The 17,562-nt window shown below is 50.5% G+C and overlaps 1 protein-coding gene across 1 annotated transcript in view; it reads left to right on the top strand.

Moving 5' to 3' along the window:
• GRID2 (glutamate ionotropic receptor delta type subunit 2) overlaps positions 1-17,562 on the top strand; it is a 1,033,277-nt gene that overhangs the window by 745,840 nt on the left and 269,875 nt on the right. Inside the window, exon 5 of the mRNA XM_064148337.1 lies at positions 2,004-2,057. Within this exon, the coding sequence (XP_064004407.1) occupies positions 2,004-2,057 (54 nt within the window). The remainder of the gene's footprint in view (positions 1-2,003; positions 2,058-17,562) is intronic.

Here is a 17,562-nt window from a genome sequence, read left to right on the forward strand (position 1 = left end):
GGGCACTTAGTGCCATGGTCTGGTTGGTTGGGCAGGGCTGGGTGCTAGGTTGGGCTGGATGAGCTTGGAGGTCTCTTCCAACCTGCTTGATTCTATGATTCTCCTGTTGATGGTTTCTTTCCTAGCTAATGAAAGCAGATCAGGCATAGCTTTTCCCCTCTGTTTCCACTGTGCAAGTGAATCAAGCACAACTCACCACAGGAGTGTGATGGAGTAACAGGGCTGAATAAAAGACCAGCTAGGAAATACATTTTTAAGTCCAGGATGGAGGCAGCTCCCAGAATAATTTTTCAGCAAAAGGAAGCAGAAGATGTGGGAGGTGGATTAGAGGCCCTCTGTGCACTGAGCCTGGGCCAGGTTGTTTTTCATAGAATTGTTCTGGTTAGAAAAGACCTCCAAAGTCGAGTCCACTCATCAACCCAACACCTCCATGGCCATTAAAGCACAGCCCAAAGTACCATGGCCACAGGTTTTGTGAACACTTCCAGGGATGGTGACTCCACCATCTCCCTGGGCAGTCTGTTCCAGTGCCTCATCTCTCTTGCAGGAATGATTGTTTTTCCCCATTGTCCAATCTAAACCTCCTCTGGCAGAATTTCAGGCCTTTTCTTTCATCCTGTCACCTAATATGTGGAGAAGAGGCAGACCTCCCCTTCCTCACTACAACCTCCTTCAATGTAGTTGTAGAGGGCAATGAGATCTCCCCTCAGCCTCCTCTTCCCCACACTAAACAATCTCAATTCCCCCAAACATTCCTCCTAAGGCTTCTTCTCTAGACTCTTCACCAGCCTTGTTGCCTTTCTCTGGACACACTCTGGCAACTCCAGTGTACTTTCTTGTAGTGAGGGGCCCCAAACTGAGTACAGGATTTGAGTTGTTCTGAGTACAGGGGCACGATCACCTCCTTAATCCTGCTTGCCACATGCTAATCCTGATCCAGCCCACCTGAGCTCACTGCTGGCTCCCTTTCAGCTGTCAACCAGCACCCCCAGGCCCCCTTTCTGCCATATAGTTTTGCAGTCACTCTGTCCTAAGCCTGTAACGTTGCATGGGGTCGGTGTGACCCAAGTGCAGGACACAGCACTTGGCTTTGTTAAAGCTTATGCAGTTGACCTTGGCCCATCAGTCCAGCTTGTCCAGATCTCTTTCCAGTACCTTCCTACCCTCAAGCATATCAACACTCACAGGCTCACAGGATGTTAGGGTTTGGAAGGGACCTCTGGAGAGCTTCCAGTCCAACCCCTCCCACCAACAGGAAGGGACCTCTGAGAGCTTCCAGTCCAACCCCCTCCCACCACAGCAGGAGCAGAGAATCTAGCACAGGTTGTTCAGGAAGACATCCAGACAGGGCTGCAAAGGCTCCAGGGAAGGAGGCTCCACAAGTTCTCTGGTGCAGCCTGTGCCAGGGCTCTGGTCACCCTCACTGTAAAGAAGTTCATCCTCATGTGAGGTGGAATTTCCTGTACTGCAGTTTCCATCCCTTGCCCCCTTGTCCTATGGCACGTCCTTTGATCACAACCTGCTCTAGTGGGAGGTGTCCCTTCCTATGATGGGAGGGAGGTTGGAGCTGGATGATCCTTGAGGTCCCTTCCAGCCTAAATCACTCCATGATTCTATGATTCTGTGCTCCACAACCTCTCTGGAGGTGTTCAGGGCCAGGTTGGATGAGACCTTGAGTGACCTGCTCTAGTGGGAGTTGTCCCTAAGGTGGGGGTGGGGGTTGGAACTGGCTGATCTTTGAGGTCTCTTACAACCTAAACCATTCCATGAGATTGTTTTCTGTGATGTTGGCAGTGAAATGGATCTTCCAAGTTGAATTAGCAAGCAAACAACGACACCAGTGCTGCTGCAGAACTTTGCAGAAGGTTTCTCTCTCCTCAGCTGAATGACAGAGGTCTTTGAGAAGTGTTTGGGGTTTTTTTTTGTCACTTGAAGGGAACATCCATTTCATTTCTGGCTTTCCAAAGTATGTTGACTGATGGCTGGTTTGTTCTCTATTTCAGGTCGTGGAGACTAATTTGGTGGCCTTTGACTGTCACTGGATCATTATAAATGAGGTAACTGTCAAACAAACATTGTTGTGAACCATGAATCCTGTTTTTTGGGCTCACTGACAGTTTTCATGCTGGTCTTGCCTTTGCCAACAGGAAGCAATAGCTAAGAAAGAGTTCAGCCATGCTGGGGGGAGAGGGATGAATGTTGGTTAATCAAAATAGAATGACAGGTTCTTGGACTTCACTGTTTTGTCCTGCTTATTTGAAACAGGAGCACTTCAATGAATAAATGGAAAAGAAAATGAAAAGAAAAATCCCACACCCCCATCAAGCAAAAAATGCCAAACAAATCTTTAAACTCAGTATCTTGAGATTTCACATTTGACTGGAGCTGACTTCTTTTTAGAGGATGTTTTTAAGGTCATTTTTTTCCCTTCTGAAATCTCTCATACTGGAGTACTTTGTGTTTTGTCTAAAATCCCTTGCCATGTCCTTTAAAAAACCCCTAGAAGTCACTTCTGGTTGATACCCAAACCTGTTGTTAGTAGTGGGAGGCTTTTTAGCAGGCTTCTGGGACAGGTAATATGACTGTTCATGAAGGGAGTCATAGAATCATAAACATGATTATTCATGATGTAAACATCATGAAGAAAGAGAACAACTAAGCCAAACAAAAGGAAATCTTTAAAACCTGAAGATAAGGAAAAGCTTCTTCTGCATCAGCACAATTAAGGTATGAAATAATAAGCACAAGGAAGCAGCAAGTGCTTAACACTGGGTAAAGCAGCATGGAGAGGGTGCAGAGCTGTTGAGTTCTACAAGGACAGGTTATAGACCAGATTCACAGGTTGATTTCAGTTGGAAGGGACTTTGAAGATCATCTGGTTCCAACCCCCTGAGATGAGTCAGAGTTTTCCTTACTTTCAGTTCTGTTATTTCACCACATTAATAGCAAGAGCAGGGCAACAGCAAATTAGAATCACAGAATCAGTCAGGGTTGGAAGGGAGCACAAGGAGCAGCCAGTCCCAACCCCCCTGCCATGCCCAAGGACACCCTACCCTAGAGCAGCCTGCCCACAGTCTCACCCAGCCTGGTCTTAAACACCTCCAGCCATGGGGCCTCAACCACCTCCCTGGGCAACCCATGCCAGCCTCTCACCACTCTCATCACCAACAACTTCCTCCTCATGTCCAGGCTGAACCTACCTATCTCCAGCTTTGCTCCATTCCCCCCAGTCCTGGCACTACTTGAAGAAAGGATGAAAGTTACATTGAGATCTTTCCTTCTTCAAAGAATGAAATGGGTTCTTCCATGGACATTTGTCAGCCAAAGGATTAGAGGTCAATAAGGTGTTTAAGGCCAGGCTGGATGAGGCTCTGGCCAGGCTGATGAAGGGTAGGGTGTCCCTGCCCATGGCAGGGGGGTTGGAATTGGATGATCCTTGTGGTCCCTTCCAACCCTGACTGATTCTATAGTTCTGTGATTCTGATTCTAAGTGCAGTTTCTTTGCATATAAACCATTTGTGATGGTTTGGGAGTTACCTGCCCCTCCACACTTAAGTAAATCACTCAGACTAGACTCAGCCAAGCTGGAAATTAAACAAAGCTTTGTATTCACAGCTCAGCACAAGATACAAGCAGAGAGTTACAACAGTTACAGCTAGAGACCGGAATAGAGAAGTTAAAGGTGATACAGACACACAACAGCCCTGCCAGAAACCAGAGTGCCCAGGAGGGGCTCCCAACCACCCTGCCACCTTTTTTCCCCCCCTCTACCTTACTCAGACTTTGCCTTACTTTCAAGGTGAGTTTGGAGAATTGGCCAGGGGGGTTAGGAAGCAGAAGGATTAGACAGCAGGTTAGGGAGAGAATGGAGACAGCCAGAGCCAGAGAGAGCAACTCTGTTATCTGTGTTTGTGTTCTTGTCTTTATCCATCTCAGCAAGCCTATGAGTGCAGCAGCCCTCACCATTGTTTCCTTTTTACAGCCTAGCATCTCATTCTTCTCACCAAAATATCCCAGCTAGGCTCAAACTAGCACAGCATTGCACAGTGCAGTTGTTCTTAGATATAACCACACTCAGAATGTTAACAAAAGCAATTTAGGTCCAGCACTGCTGCATACCCACATAAAATCCACATAGAATCAACCAGGTTGGAAGAGACCTCCAAGCTCATCCAGTCCAACCTATCACCCAGCCCTAGCCAGTCAACCAGACCATGGCACTAAGTGCCTCATCCAGGCTTTTCTTGAGGACCCCCAGGGACGGTGCCTCCACCACCTCCCTGGGCAGCCCATTCCAATGCCAATCACTCTCTCTGTGAAGAACTTCTTTCTAACATCCAGCCTATACCTACCCTGGCACAACTTGAGACTGTGTCCCCTTGTTCTATTGCTGGTTGCCTGGGAGAAGAGGCCACCCCCCACCTGGCTACAATGCCCCTTCAGGTAGTTGTAGACAGTAATAAGATCACCCCTGAGCCTCCTCTTCTGCAGGCTGCACAGCCCCAGCTCCCTCAGCCTCTCCTCATAGGATTTGTGCTCCAGGCCCCTCACCAGCTTTGTTGCCCTTCTCTGGACACCTTCCAGCACCTCAACATCTCTTTTGAATTGAGGGGCCCAGAACTGGACACAGCACTCAAGGTGTGGCCTGACCAGTGCTGAGTACAGGGGAAGAATAACCTCCCTTGTCCTACTGGCCACACTGTTCCTGATGCAAACACAACACTCCCCTCATGTGTAGATCACGAGGAGAGCCATGAAAATGCTCAGGGAGTTGAAGCAGCTCTGCTCTGAGGACAGACTGAGGGAGCTGAGGTTGTTTAGCCTGGAGCAGCTCTGCTCTGAGGACAGACTGAGGGAGCTGAGGTTGTTTAGCCTGGAGAAGAGAAGGCTCTGAGAAGACTTAATAGCAATCTTCCTGTACCTGAAGTGGGCTACAAGGAGGATGGAGAGAGACTGTGCACAAAAATCTGCAGGAACGGGACAAGGGCAATGGCTCCAAGCTAGAGCAGAACAGATTTAGATTGGATGTTAGGAGCAAGTTCTGCACCATGAGGGTGGTGGAACACTGCAACAGGTTGCCCAGGGAGGTGATTCTCCCCACCTACTCTGCTCCACTCTGCTGAGACCCCACCTGGAGTACTGCATCCAGTTCTGGAGCCTCCATTACAAGAGGGATGTGGAGATGCTGGAGTGTGTCCAGAGCAGGGCCAGGAGGATGCTGAGAGGGCTGCAGCAGCTCTGCTGTGAGCACAGACTGAAAGAGTTGGGGCTGTGCAGGCTGGAGCAGAGGAGGCTCCCAGGTGACCTTCTTGTGGCCTTCCAGCATCTGAAGGGGGCTACAAAAGAGCTGGGGAGGGACTTTTTAGGATATCAGATAGTGCCAGGACTGGGGAGAATGGAGCAGAGCTGGAGGTGGGGAGAGTCAGGCTGGATGTGAGGAGGAATTTGTTGAGCAGGAGAGTGGTGAGAGGTTGGCATGGGTTGCCCAGGGAGGTGGCTGAGGCCCCATGGCTGGAGGTGTTTAAGGCCAGGCTGGCTGAGGCTGTGTGCAGCTTGCTCTAGGGTAGGGTGTCCCTGGGCATGGCAGGAGGGTTGGAACTGGCTGCTCCTTGTGCTCCCTTCCAGCCCTGACTGATTCTATCTGTGATTCTGTGGTTGTGCCTCCATTCCTGGAGATAGTCAGGGTGAAGCTGGACAGGGCTGTGGGAACCTGCTGTAGTTGCGAGTGTCTCTATTGGGGCCAGAGGGAATTGTACTGGATGACTGTTGGAGGTCACTTCAACCCATTCAGTGATTATATGATACTGTTTGTAAATTCCAGGCCCTGCTGTCTGAATTTACTGTGCCCTTCTGTTTTCATCTTTAAACACTAGATTTCCACTAGGACACTCTGGTAATAGAAAATTAATATCATCTAAAGGTTATTGTCACTTGCAGTGGGATTGTACTTTGGTGGCCTGCTCATTTAAACCAGTGAATTGGAGAAAGTGATACCTTTGAAAATGCTGTGAAGTCACACAAGTTCACAGTATCCCAGTATCACCAAGGTTGGAAGAGACCTCACAGATCATCAAGTCCAACCCTTTAGCACAGAGCTCAAGGCCAGACCATGGCACCAAGTGCCACGTCCAGTCCTGCCTTGAACAGCTCCAGGGACGGCGACTCCACCACCTCCCCGGGCAGCCCATTCCAGTGTCCAATGACTCTCTCAGGGAAGAACTTTCTCCTCACCTCCAGCCTAAATCTCCCCTGGCACAGCCTGAGGCTGTGTCCTCTTGTTCTGGTGCTGGCCACCTGAGAGAAGAGAGCAACCTCCTCCTGGCCACAAACTCCCCTCAGGTAGTTGTAGACAGCAATAAGGTCACAAGTTTATGCAGCAATTACTAGTTTCTTGCTCCTGCCCTGCCTTGAGTGTGTTTTCCTGCATTGCTAGTTTGTAGATGACACCAAGCTAGGTGGAGCTTATCTAGTGGAGCTGGAGAAGGAATAATTCCATGATTTTCAGAGCTTTTCTTTGTTTTGCTCTTTTTGAACATAATAAATGTCCTTTTCTTCTTTTACATCCTTACCTCTCTCAAGCATTTTCCTGCCTTAGAACATTTGGGATCAGCTTACTGTGCCTAGGTCTGCCTCCAGTTCTGTGTTACTGTTGTTTATGCAAGGAGGTGAAGGTGTCTAAGGCCAGGCTGATCTAGGGTAGGGTGTCCCTGCCCATGTCATGGGGGTTGGAACTAGATGATCCTTGTGGTCCCTTCCAACCCTGACTGATTCTATGATGCTATGATTCAAAGATATTAATGCTACCAGGAAAAGGATAGATTGGATTTCACCTGCAAAATATATATGCCTGAGCTCTGTTAAAACCAGGGTGGAATGGGTACAGCAAAATAAACCATAAAAGAGAGCAGATTTGTGTGTGAAGAGACTGAAAAGCTTGGCCTGGTTAGCCTATGAAAACAAAGATTGAGAGGAGGATGTGTTCTCTCTTCATAAACACACACAGAGCGTGAATCAATGCGTCGTTGTCAAGGGCTAGAGGACAAGGTTGGCACAAGAGCAAATGAATTCAAGTTCTCCAGGAATAAATTGAGGGCAAAAGTTAGTGCAGGGTTTCTGGTTACCAGGAAAAGCTATGTCATCTTTGGAGAACAGGATAACAAAACAACCAAACAGAACCTCAAAACCAAACCCCAAAGTCTTGTAGAAGATCTTTTTAATAGGAAGAAAGACCCAAGAGGTTTTTCCTGTTCTAGCACAAGAGAAGAGTAAGGAAGCAGCAAAGTTGCATTGAAAGGCTACATTCAGAGGGACAAGTTCAACATCTGTTCAACATCTTTACTGATGATCTGGAGCAGGGGATTGAGTCCAGCATCAGTAAGTTTGCAGATGACACCAAGCTAGGAGCAGCTGTGGAGCTATTGGAGGGTAGGAGAGCCCTGCAGAGGGACCTGGCCAGGCTGGATGGGTGGGCAGAGGCCAATGGGATGAGACTGAACAAGGACAAGGGTAGGGTTCTGCACATTGGCCACAACAACCCCAAGCAGCACTAGAGGCTGGGGCCAGAGTGGCTGAGAGCAGCCAGGCAGAGAGGGAGCTGGGGGTACTGGGAGAGAGGAGCTGAAGCTGAGGCAGCAGTGCCCAGGTGGGCAGCAGAGCCAATGGCATCCTGGGCTGGCTCAGGAGCAGTGTGGGCAGCAGGACAAGGGAGATTCTTCTGCCCCTGTGCTCAGCACTGCTCAGGCCACCCCTAGAGTGCTATGTCCAGTTCTGGGCCCCTCGATTCAGGAGAGATGTTGAAGTGCAGGAAGGTGTTGAGAGAAGGGCAGCAAAGCTGGGGAGGGGCCTGGAGCAGAGCCCTGTGAGGAGAGGCTGAGGGAGCTGGGGGTGTGCAGCCTGCAGCAGAGGAGGCTCAGGGCAGAGCTCGTTGCTGTCTGCAGCTCCCTGAAGGGAGGCTGTAGCCAGGTGGGGTTGGGCTCTTGTGCCAGGCAAGCAGCAATAGAACAAGGGGACACAGTCTCAAGCTGTGCCAGGGGAGGTCTAGGCTGGATGTTGTTAGGAAGTTGTTGTCAGAGAGAGTGATTGGCATTGGAATGGGCTGCCCAGGGAGGTGGTGGAGTCGCTGTGCCTGGAGGTGTTGAAGCCAAGCCTGGCTGGGGCACTTAGTGCCATGATCTGGTTGGTTGGGCAGGGCTGGGTGGTAGGTTGGGCTGGCTGAGCTTGGAGCTCTCTTCCAACCTGCTTGATTCTATGATTCTAAGTTTTTGCCCTAGGACAGGGCTGTTCCTTGTCTAATATGTTCAGCTTGCTCTGCTGTGATTCAGCCTAACATACTCCATCATGAAGAGGATCATAGAGCATGATGGCAAGGAGCTAGATCAGCTCCTAAAATCACAGCTGAGTTCCAGGAGTTCATGTAAGATGCTAGGAAAGAGTTCTTTCCAGTGGGGGTGGTGAGACACTGGCACAGGTTGCTCATAGATTCATAGAATGAACCAGGTTGGAAGAGATCTCCAAGTAATATTTTCCACTGCATGCTATGTCTTCATCACAACCCTGAAGGCAGTGAGAGAGGAGAGTGTTTTTTCATAGAATCATTGAATCAAGCAGGTTGGAAGAGAGCTCCAAGCTCAGCCAGTCCAACCTAGCACCCAGCCCTGCCCAACCAACCAGACCATGGCACTACGTGCCCCAGCCAGGCTTGGCTTCAACACCTCCAGGGATGGCAACTCCACCACCTCCCTGAGCAGCCCATTCCAATGCCAATCACTCTCTCTGCCAGGAACTTCCTCCTCACATCCAGCCTAGACCTGCCCTGACACAACTTCACACTGTGTCCCCTTGTTCTATTGCTGCTTGCCTGGCACAAGAGCCCAACCCCACCTGGCTACAGCCTCCCTGCAGGCAGCTGCAGACAGCAATGAGCTCTGCCCTGAGCCTCCTCTGCTGCAGGCTGCACACCCCCAGCTCCCTCAGCCTCTCCTCACAGGGCTCTGCTCCAGGCCCCTCCCCAGCCTTGCTGCCCTTCTCCAAACACCTTCCAGCACCTCGACTTCTCTCTTGAATTTAGGAGCCCAAAACTGGACACAGCACTCAAGCTGTAGCCTGAGCAGTGCTGGAATTGAACTCTTGATTTCTTGGAAGAGGGCCCCCCCCCTATAAGCTAACCTAAATTTACACAGGTGCTGAGTTCAACTTGGCCTACTCTGTGCTTTCTTTGACACTTGGTGCTTGTATAACAGATCATTTGCCATCCTGAGATCGTTATACTGTATCCTCCTTTGAAGTGCAAATGAAAGTTGTTTCCTCCCATACAATAGCTGCTTTATTTAGTTTTCTTAAGTCAGATCCAAAATTCAAGAATGAGAAATGATACAGCAGAGTCATATAAAAGGCTCTTCTCTCACTCAATGCCAAGCATTAAAATGACAAAGAAATGGATAGCAAATCACTGGAGCTGAATCTGGGTTGGCAGGGCATGGCTTTGTTGTTAACCTACTACTGGGTGGAATTTACACCGTTTAAACTGATAGCTGCCATTAACATACTGATGTGTAGACCTCCTCAGCAGCAATGTGAAAATCCATTCTGTCTTGCCCAGGGAGGTTCTGGCTGCTCCCTCCCTGGAGGTGTTCAAGGCCTGGCTGGATGAGGCCTTGAGAGACCTTTCTCATGGGAGGTGTCCCTGCCTATGGCAGGGGGTTGGAACTGGCTGAATTTGAGGTCCCTTCCAACCTAACCCATTCTGTGATTCTGTGGTTAATATTGACTGAGAGCTCTGTGCTTCTGTTTTCTAGCAGCTGGATCTAGTGCAGGTAGCTGTCCTGGGTTCAATTAGGGTAAGGTTAGCTTTCCTCACAAGCAGTTGGGGGGGGGCACCTCTATGATTCTATGATTAGTTCCCAGGTAACGTACCAAAAAATTGGGATCAGAGGCTCACAGGATGTTAGGGGTTGGAAGGGACCTCTGGAGACCTTCTGGTCCAACCCCCCTGCCACAACAGGACCACAGAATCCAGCACAGGTCACACAGGAACACATCCAGACAGGGCTGCAAAGGCTCCAGACAAGGAGACTCCACAACCTCTCTGGGCAGCCTGTGCCAGGGCTCTCTCACCCTTACACTCAACAACTTCTTCCTCATCTTAAGATGGAATTTCCTGTGCTGCAGTTTCCATCCCTTGCCCCTTGTCCTATGGCAGGGCACAGGTGAGCAGAGGCTGTCCCTGTGCCTTCCTTCCTGACCCCCAGCCCTCAGCTCTTGATAGACATTGCTCAGATCCCGTCTCAGCCTTCTCCTCTGCAGCCTAAGCATCCCCAGGGCTCTCAGCCTTTCCTCCTCAGGCAGTGCTGCAGCCCCTTCAGCATCCTTCTAATTCTCTGTTGGACTCCCTGCAGTAGATCCTTTCCCCAGAGCAGATCACAGAATAACAGAACTTTAGAGATTGGAAATGACCTCCAGAGATCATCCAGTCCTGACTCCCTGCCAAAAGCAGGCTCACCCAGGGTAGTGTGCACAGGAGTGCATCCAGGTGGATTTTAATGTCTCCAGAGGAGACACAACCTCTCTGGGCAGCCTGCTCCAGGGCTCTGTCACCCTCACTGTAGAGAAGTTTCTCCTCATGTTGAGTGGAAACCTTCTCTGTTCCAGTTTGTATCCATTGCTCCTTGGCTTATTGCTGCTGACCAGTGGAGAGAGCTTGGCCCCCTCCACTTGACACCCACCTCTCAACTATTGCTAGCCATAGCTCAGATCCCCTCTCAGCCTTCTCCAGACTAAACAGTTCCAGGGCTCTCAGTCTCTCTTCCTAACGGAGATGCTGATGTCCCCATTCATCCTCATGGCTCTCTCCTGAACTCTTCCCAGTGGGTCCCTGTCTCTCTTAAACTGGGGAGCCAAATGCAATATTTCAGGGAGTACCTCACCAGGGCAGCATAGCAGAACCTCCCTCAGTCTGCTGGCCACACTGTTCTTAATGCACCCCAGGATGCCAGTGGCTTTCTTGCCCACATAGGCACGTTGCAGTCCCATGGAGAACTTTTTGTGCAACAGGATTCCCAAGTCCTTCTCCACAAGGCTGCTTTCTAGCAGGGATGAGTTAAAATGTGAATGCTCTAAGGAGGTTGCTCTCTTCTCTCAGGTGGCCAGCACCAGAACAAGAGGACACAGCCTCAGGCTGTGCCAGGGGAGATTTAGGCTGGAGGTGAGGAGAAAGTTCTTCCCTGAGAGAGTCATTGGACACTGGAATGGGCTGCCCGGGGAGGTGGTGGAGTCGCCGTCCCTGGAGCTGTTCAAGGCAGGATTGGACGTGGCACTTGGTGCCATGGTCTGGCCTTGAGCTCTGTGCTAAAGGGTTGGACTTGATGATCTGTGAGGTCTCTTCCAACTCTGATAATACTGTGATACTGTGTGATACTGTGAAAAGAAATGCTGAATAAAGTGAAAGCAGCACACTTTGGGACAGTAAAGGTCCATGTTTGAGTAGCTGAAAGTAAAACATCTCTTTTAAAATATTATTTAGCTACAAAACATGGCCATGCAGGCATCTTGCTGTTAGAGCTTGGGTACAGGGGGTCATAGAATCAGCCAGGTAGGAAGACACCTCCAAGTTCATCCAGTCCAACCTAGCACCCAGCCCTGTCCAATCAACCAGACAGCAATGGAATGGGCTGCCCAGGGAGGTGGTGGAGTCACCATCCCTGGAGGTGTTCAAGAAAAGCCTGGATGAGGTTGATTGGCTAAGGCTGGGTGCTAGGTTGGACTGGATGAGCTTGGAGGTCTCCTCCAACCTGCTTGATTCTATGATTTTATGGTTCTGGGAAGCTCAACAGTTCAGCTACTTTCAAATCATAGTATCAACTGTCCAAGAAGGCCAATGGGAACCTGGGGTGTACTAAGAGTGTGTCCAGCAGATCAAAGGAGGTTCTCATTGCCCTCTACTCTGCCTTGGTGAGACCTCATCTTGAATACTGCCTTCAGTTGTGGGCTCCCCAGTTTAAGAGGGAGAGGGATCTGCTGGAGAGGGTCCAGGGAGGTCTATGAGGATGATGAGGGGACTGGAGCACTGACTGGTGAGGAGAGGCTGAGGAAGCTGTTTAGTCTGCAGAAGAGAAGACTGAGAGGGGAGGTTGTAGCCAGGTGGGGTTGGTCTCTTCTGCCAGGCAAGCAGCAACAGAAGAAGGGGACACAGTGTGAAGTTGTGGCAGGGTAGGTCTAGGCTGGATGTTGTTAGGAAGTTGTTGGCAGAGAGAGCGATTGGCATTGGAATGGGCTGCTCAGGGAGGTGGTGGAGTCTCTGTGCCTGGAGGTGTTGAAGCAAAGAACTTAATACCATGGTCTGGTTGATTGGCCAGAGCTGGGTGCTAGGTTGGACTGGCTGAGCCTGGTGCTCTCTTCCAGCCTGGTTGATTCTATGATTCTGTGACCTTGTAGGACCATATAGCATCATAGAATCAACCAGGTTGAAAGAGACCTCCAAGATCATCCAGTCCAACCTAGCACCCAGTCCTATTTAGGAGGAAGTTCTTCACAGAGGGAGTGATTTCCCATTGGAATGGGCTGCCCAGGGAGGTGGTGGAGGCACCGTCCCTTGAGGTCTTCAAGAAAAGCCTGGCTGAGGCACTTAGTGCCATGGTCTGGTTGCTTGGCCAGGGCTGGGTGCTAGGTTGGACTGGCTGAGCTTGGAGGTCTCTTCCAACCTGGTTGATTCTATGATTCTATCCAGTCAACTAGACCATGGCATTAAAAGTCTCATCCAAACTTTGCTTGAACATCTCCAGGCATGTTGACTCCACCACCTCCCTGGGCAGCCCATTCCAGTGGCAAATCGCTCTCCCTGGCAAGAACTTCCTCCTAACATCCAGCCTAGACCTCCCCTGCCACAACTTCAGACCGTGTCCCCTTGTTCTATTGCTGCTTGCCTGGCACAAGAGCCCAACCCCACCTGGCTACTTCAGTGAAGACATTCACCACCTGCTTTAAGGCTCTGACGAAACAGAGACGTTTGTTTGGCGAGTGTTTCCTCAGCTGATTTCCCTGAGCAGTAGAGATCTGCAGTAGTTGCAGAAAGGATTAATATGATCACAGTATCATCAGGGCTGGAAGAGACCTCACAGATAATATGATGCATTTTGCTGGAGCAAATGATGCATCTCTTCATTTCCTGGGAACACTCCCCTTCCTCCCACGCATGCATTCCTACTTCGACACACAGCTTTCAAGCTGATTTCCTCTCCTGCACAAAATAGCAGCTAATGGCACAAGAAAAATTCAGGTACTCTTCAGAGGGATTGTAGCATTTAAATGAAGCAATTAGAATAACAGACATCACCTCAGAAAACCTAAGCAGAGTCCTGGTCAGAACGCTGAAGGTGATAGATCATTTTTTCTTAATACACCTGGGATGTGTGCTGTAATGCCCCCAGCAAAGTGATGGGAAGGATAAGACAATTCTCTCTTATTTTGGCATCTCACAGGCTTACAGGATGTTAGGGTTTCAAAGTGACCTCTGGAGAGCTTCAGTCCAGTGCCCTGCCACAGTAGGAGCAGGAAATTTAGCTCAGGTCACACAGGAACACATCCAGACAGGGCTGGAAAGGCTCCAGAGAAGGAGGCTCCACAAGCTCTCTGGGCAGTCTGTGCCCTGGCACTCGTGAGCTTCCTGCTCATCTTGATGTGCAACTTCCTGTGCTGCAGTCTCCATCCCTAGCCCCTTGTCCTGTGGCAGGGCACAGGTGAGCAGAGGCTGTCCCCGTGCCTTCCTTCCTGACCCCCAGCCTTCAGCTCTTGATAGACATTGCTCAGATCCCCTCTCAGCCTTCTCCTCTGCAGACTAAGCAGCCCCAGGGCTCTCAGCCTCTCCTCCTCAGGCAGTGCTGCAGTGCCTTCAGCGTCCTTGTAGCCCTCCCTTGGACTCTCTCCAGCAGATCCCTGTCCCTCTTGAACTGAGGAGCCCAGAACTGGACGCAGTATTCCAGGTGAGGTCTCACCAGGGCCGAGTAGAGGGGAAGGAGAAGCTCCCTTGATCTGCTGGCCACTCTCTTCTTAATGCACGCTAGGACCTATTGGCCTTCTTGGCCACCAGGGCACATTGCTGTGCCATGCAGAACCTCTTATCCACCAGAATTCCCAGGTCCCTCTGCCCAGGGCTGCTCTCCAGCAGATCACTTCCTAACCTGTACTGGTGCAGTTTATAGTTCCTTCCTGGGTGCAGGACTCTGCACTGACCCCTGTTGAACCCCATCGGGTTCCTCTCTGCCCAGCTCTCAGTCTGTCCATGTCACACAGCCTGCAGGTGTCTCAGCCAAGCCTCCCTGGTTGGTATCATCAGTAAGCTCATTGAGCAGGCTTTGTCTGACTGTCTCTCCTGTCATGAATGTCACTGATAAAGATGTTGAACTGGACTGGACCTGGCACTGATCCCTGGGGGACTTTGCTAGTTACAGGTGCAAGGAATGTGAGGAATTGTTTGATATGTGGCTTTAGAGAAAGAATGCATCTATTGATCATGTTAGAATTTCAGTCTAGGCCAGAGAAGCAGAGGTACAGTGACTTAGCTGACAGCCTGCTTTAGCCACCACAGGCACACAAACACAGGCCTCAGAAACACAGGATTAACCAGGTTGGAAAAGAGCTCTGAGGTCACCAAGTCCAACCTATCACCTTACTCTTCTAATTAATTAAAGCATGACACTAATCCAGTCTCCTCTGAAACACCTCCAGGGATGGTGACTCCACCACCTCCCTGGGCAGCCCATTCCAATGCCAGTCATAGAATCAGGCAGGTTGGAAGAGAGCTCCAAGCTCAGCCAGTCCAACCTAGCACCCAGCCCTATCCAGTCAATTAGACCATGGCCCTAAGTGCCTCAGCCAGGCTTGGCTTCAACACCTCCAGGCACAGCCACTCCACCACCTCCCTGGGCAGCCCATTCCAATGCCAATCACTCTCTCTGACAGGAACTTCCTAACAACATCCAGCCTAGACCTGCCCTGCCACAACTTCACACTGTGTCCCCTTCTTCTGTTGCTGCTTGCCTGGCAGCAGAGCCCAACCCCACCTGGCTACAGCCTCACTTCAGGGAGCTGCAGACAGCAGTGAGCTCTGCCCTGAGCCTCCTCTTCTGCAGGCTGCACACCCCCAGCTCCCTCAGCCTCCTGTGAGGCTGTGATTAAAAAAGAAATAAAAGATGCATTGCACTAAAAGAGGATTTCATTTTATGTTTCACCTTGCAGCTTGTGAAATGATGCAGACTAAACGAGAAGATGGCATCTGAAGCTGAAGGAAGCCATTCTCTGTGGCACATTAAGATTTAGTCAACCAGAAATGCAAGACATTACCACTGCATGCAGCTGAGGCCATGTGTTGGTTTTGTTTGTGGCAGAATCTGTGTCTGAGAAAGGACAGTGATAGCAGAGGAGTTCAGATACTTTCACAGCCTATGAAGAAGAATGTAACACTTTTACTGTAGTCAAGAGGGCAGAAGTGGAAATTTACTTCTTACAGAATCATAAATTCAACCAGGTTGGAAGAGACCTCTAAGATCATCCAGCCCAATATTTCCCTTCCAAAATGTGAAGGAAATAAACAAATACCTCCAAAGAGGTTGCTTCAAAATAATTGGTTTAAAGGAGGAAACTAATGAAGTTCAACAGGGATCAATGCTGAGTCCTGCACCCAGGAAGGAACTATAAACTGCACCAGTACAAGTTAGGAAGTGATCTGCTGGAGAGCAGCCCTGGGGAGAGGGACCTGGGAATTCTGGTGGATAAGAGGTTCTGCATGGCACAGCAATGTGCCCTGGTGGCCAAGAAGGCCAATAGGTCCTAGGGTGCACTAAGAAGAGTGTGTCCTGCAGATCCAGGGAGCTTCTTCTCCCCCTCTACTCTGCCCTGGTGAGACCTCACCTGGAATACTGCGTCCAGTTCTGGGCTCCCCAGTTCAAGAGGGACAGAGATCTGCTGGAGAGAGTCCAAGGGAGGGCTACAAGGACGCTGAAGGCACTGCAGCACTGCCTGAGGAGGAGAGGCTGAGAGCCCTGGGGCTGCTTAGTCTGCAGAGGAGAAGGCTGAGAGGGGATCTGAGCAATGTCTGTCAAGAGCTGAGGGCTGGGGGTCAGGAAGGAAGGCACAGGGACAGCCTCTGCTCACCTGTGCCCTGGCACAGGACAAGGGATGGAAACTGCAGCACAGGAAGCTCCACCGTAAGATGAGGAAGAAGTTGTTGAGTGTAAGGGTGAGAGAGCCCTGGCACAGGCTGCCCAGAGAGCTTGTGGAGCCTCCTTCCCTGGTGCATTTCCAGCCCTGTCTGGATGTGCTCCTGTGTGACCTGTGCTAGATTCTCTGCTCCTGCTCTGGCAGGGGGTTTGGACTGGATCCCTCTTTGAGCCCCAAGCATCCTGTGAGCCTGTGAACTGCAGCTAAAACAAACAAGCAAGAAAACCTACAAAAGCAAACAAATGACAAAGCACAAAACAAAGCCAGAACAAAAAAAAGCTGAAATTATCAGAGTGGTTGTCTTAGCATTTAAAGAATTGCTTTTTCATAAAGCTTGGCTTCCTTCTCACATGAAACCTTCTGTAATGTGATTTCAAGCTCATCACTGAGTGTCTCCTAAGTTCTTCATTCTATGCTTTGGTCAGGAAACTAGAGTGGAAGCTGAAGGTGTAACAGTGCAGATGTGCTTTATGCCCTGAAAAAATGAAAACCTCTAAATGCAGAACTGAACTTCAGGAATGTTCAGTAAGCTGTAGTTACATTCAGGGATGTGTTTAAATGCAGGCTGCTCATGTGTGCTCCTCAAACAGCTCTCTCACTGCAGGGGTGTCCACAAGGCACTATATACAAGGTCTTGTGATGACAGGACGAGGGGAAGTGGGTATAAACTGGCAGAGGGGAGATTCAAACTAGATGTTAGGAAAGGGTTCTTGTAGTGACAGTCCCTCCCTAACCTTCCTGTAGCCCACTTCAGATACTGGAAGGCCACTCCAAGGCCTCCATGAAGCCTTCCCTTCTCCAGGCTGCACAGCCCCAACTCTCTCAGCCTGTCCTCACAGCAGAGCTGCTGCAGCCCTCTCAGCATCTTGGTGGCCTCCTCTGCACTGGCTCCAACACTTCCATGTCCTGCTTGTGTTGGGGGCTCCAGAACTGCCCCCAGGAGTGCAGGTGGCGGCTGAGGAGAGCAGAGCCAAGGGGCAGAATCCCCTCCCTTGCCCTGCTGCCCACACTGCTCTGGCTGCAGCCCAGCACAGGGTTGTGTCTGGGCTGCACTCCCACTGCAGGCTCCTGTTGAGCTTTGCATCAGCCCAGGCTCCCAGGGCCTGTTTCTCAGGGCTGCTCTCAGCCATTCCCCACCCAGCCTGGAGCTGTGCTTGGGATTGCAGCCACCCAGGTGCAGGAGCTGACACTTGGCCTTGTTGAATGTGCTGAGGTTGGCCTGGGCACAGCTCTGCAGCCTGCCCAGGTCCCTCTGGATGGATCCCTGCCCTCTAGCAAGTCAGCAGTGCCACACGGCTTGGTGCCATCTGCAGACCTGCTGAGGGTGCACTGATTGCTCTGCCCACATGATTC

This window comes from Pogoniulus pusillus, chromosome 9 (genome assembly GCF_015220805.1).
Source record: "Pogoniulus pusillus isolate bPogPus1 chromosome 9, bPogPus1.pri, whole genome shotgun sequence".
Taxonomy (NCBI): Eukaryota; Metazoa; Chordata; class Aves; order Piciformes; family Lybiidae; genus Pogoniulus; species Pogoniulus pusillus.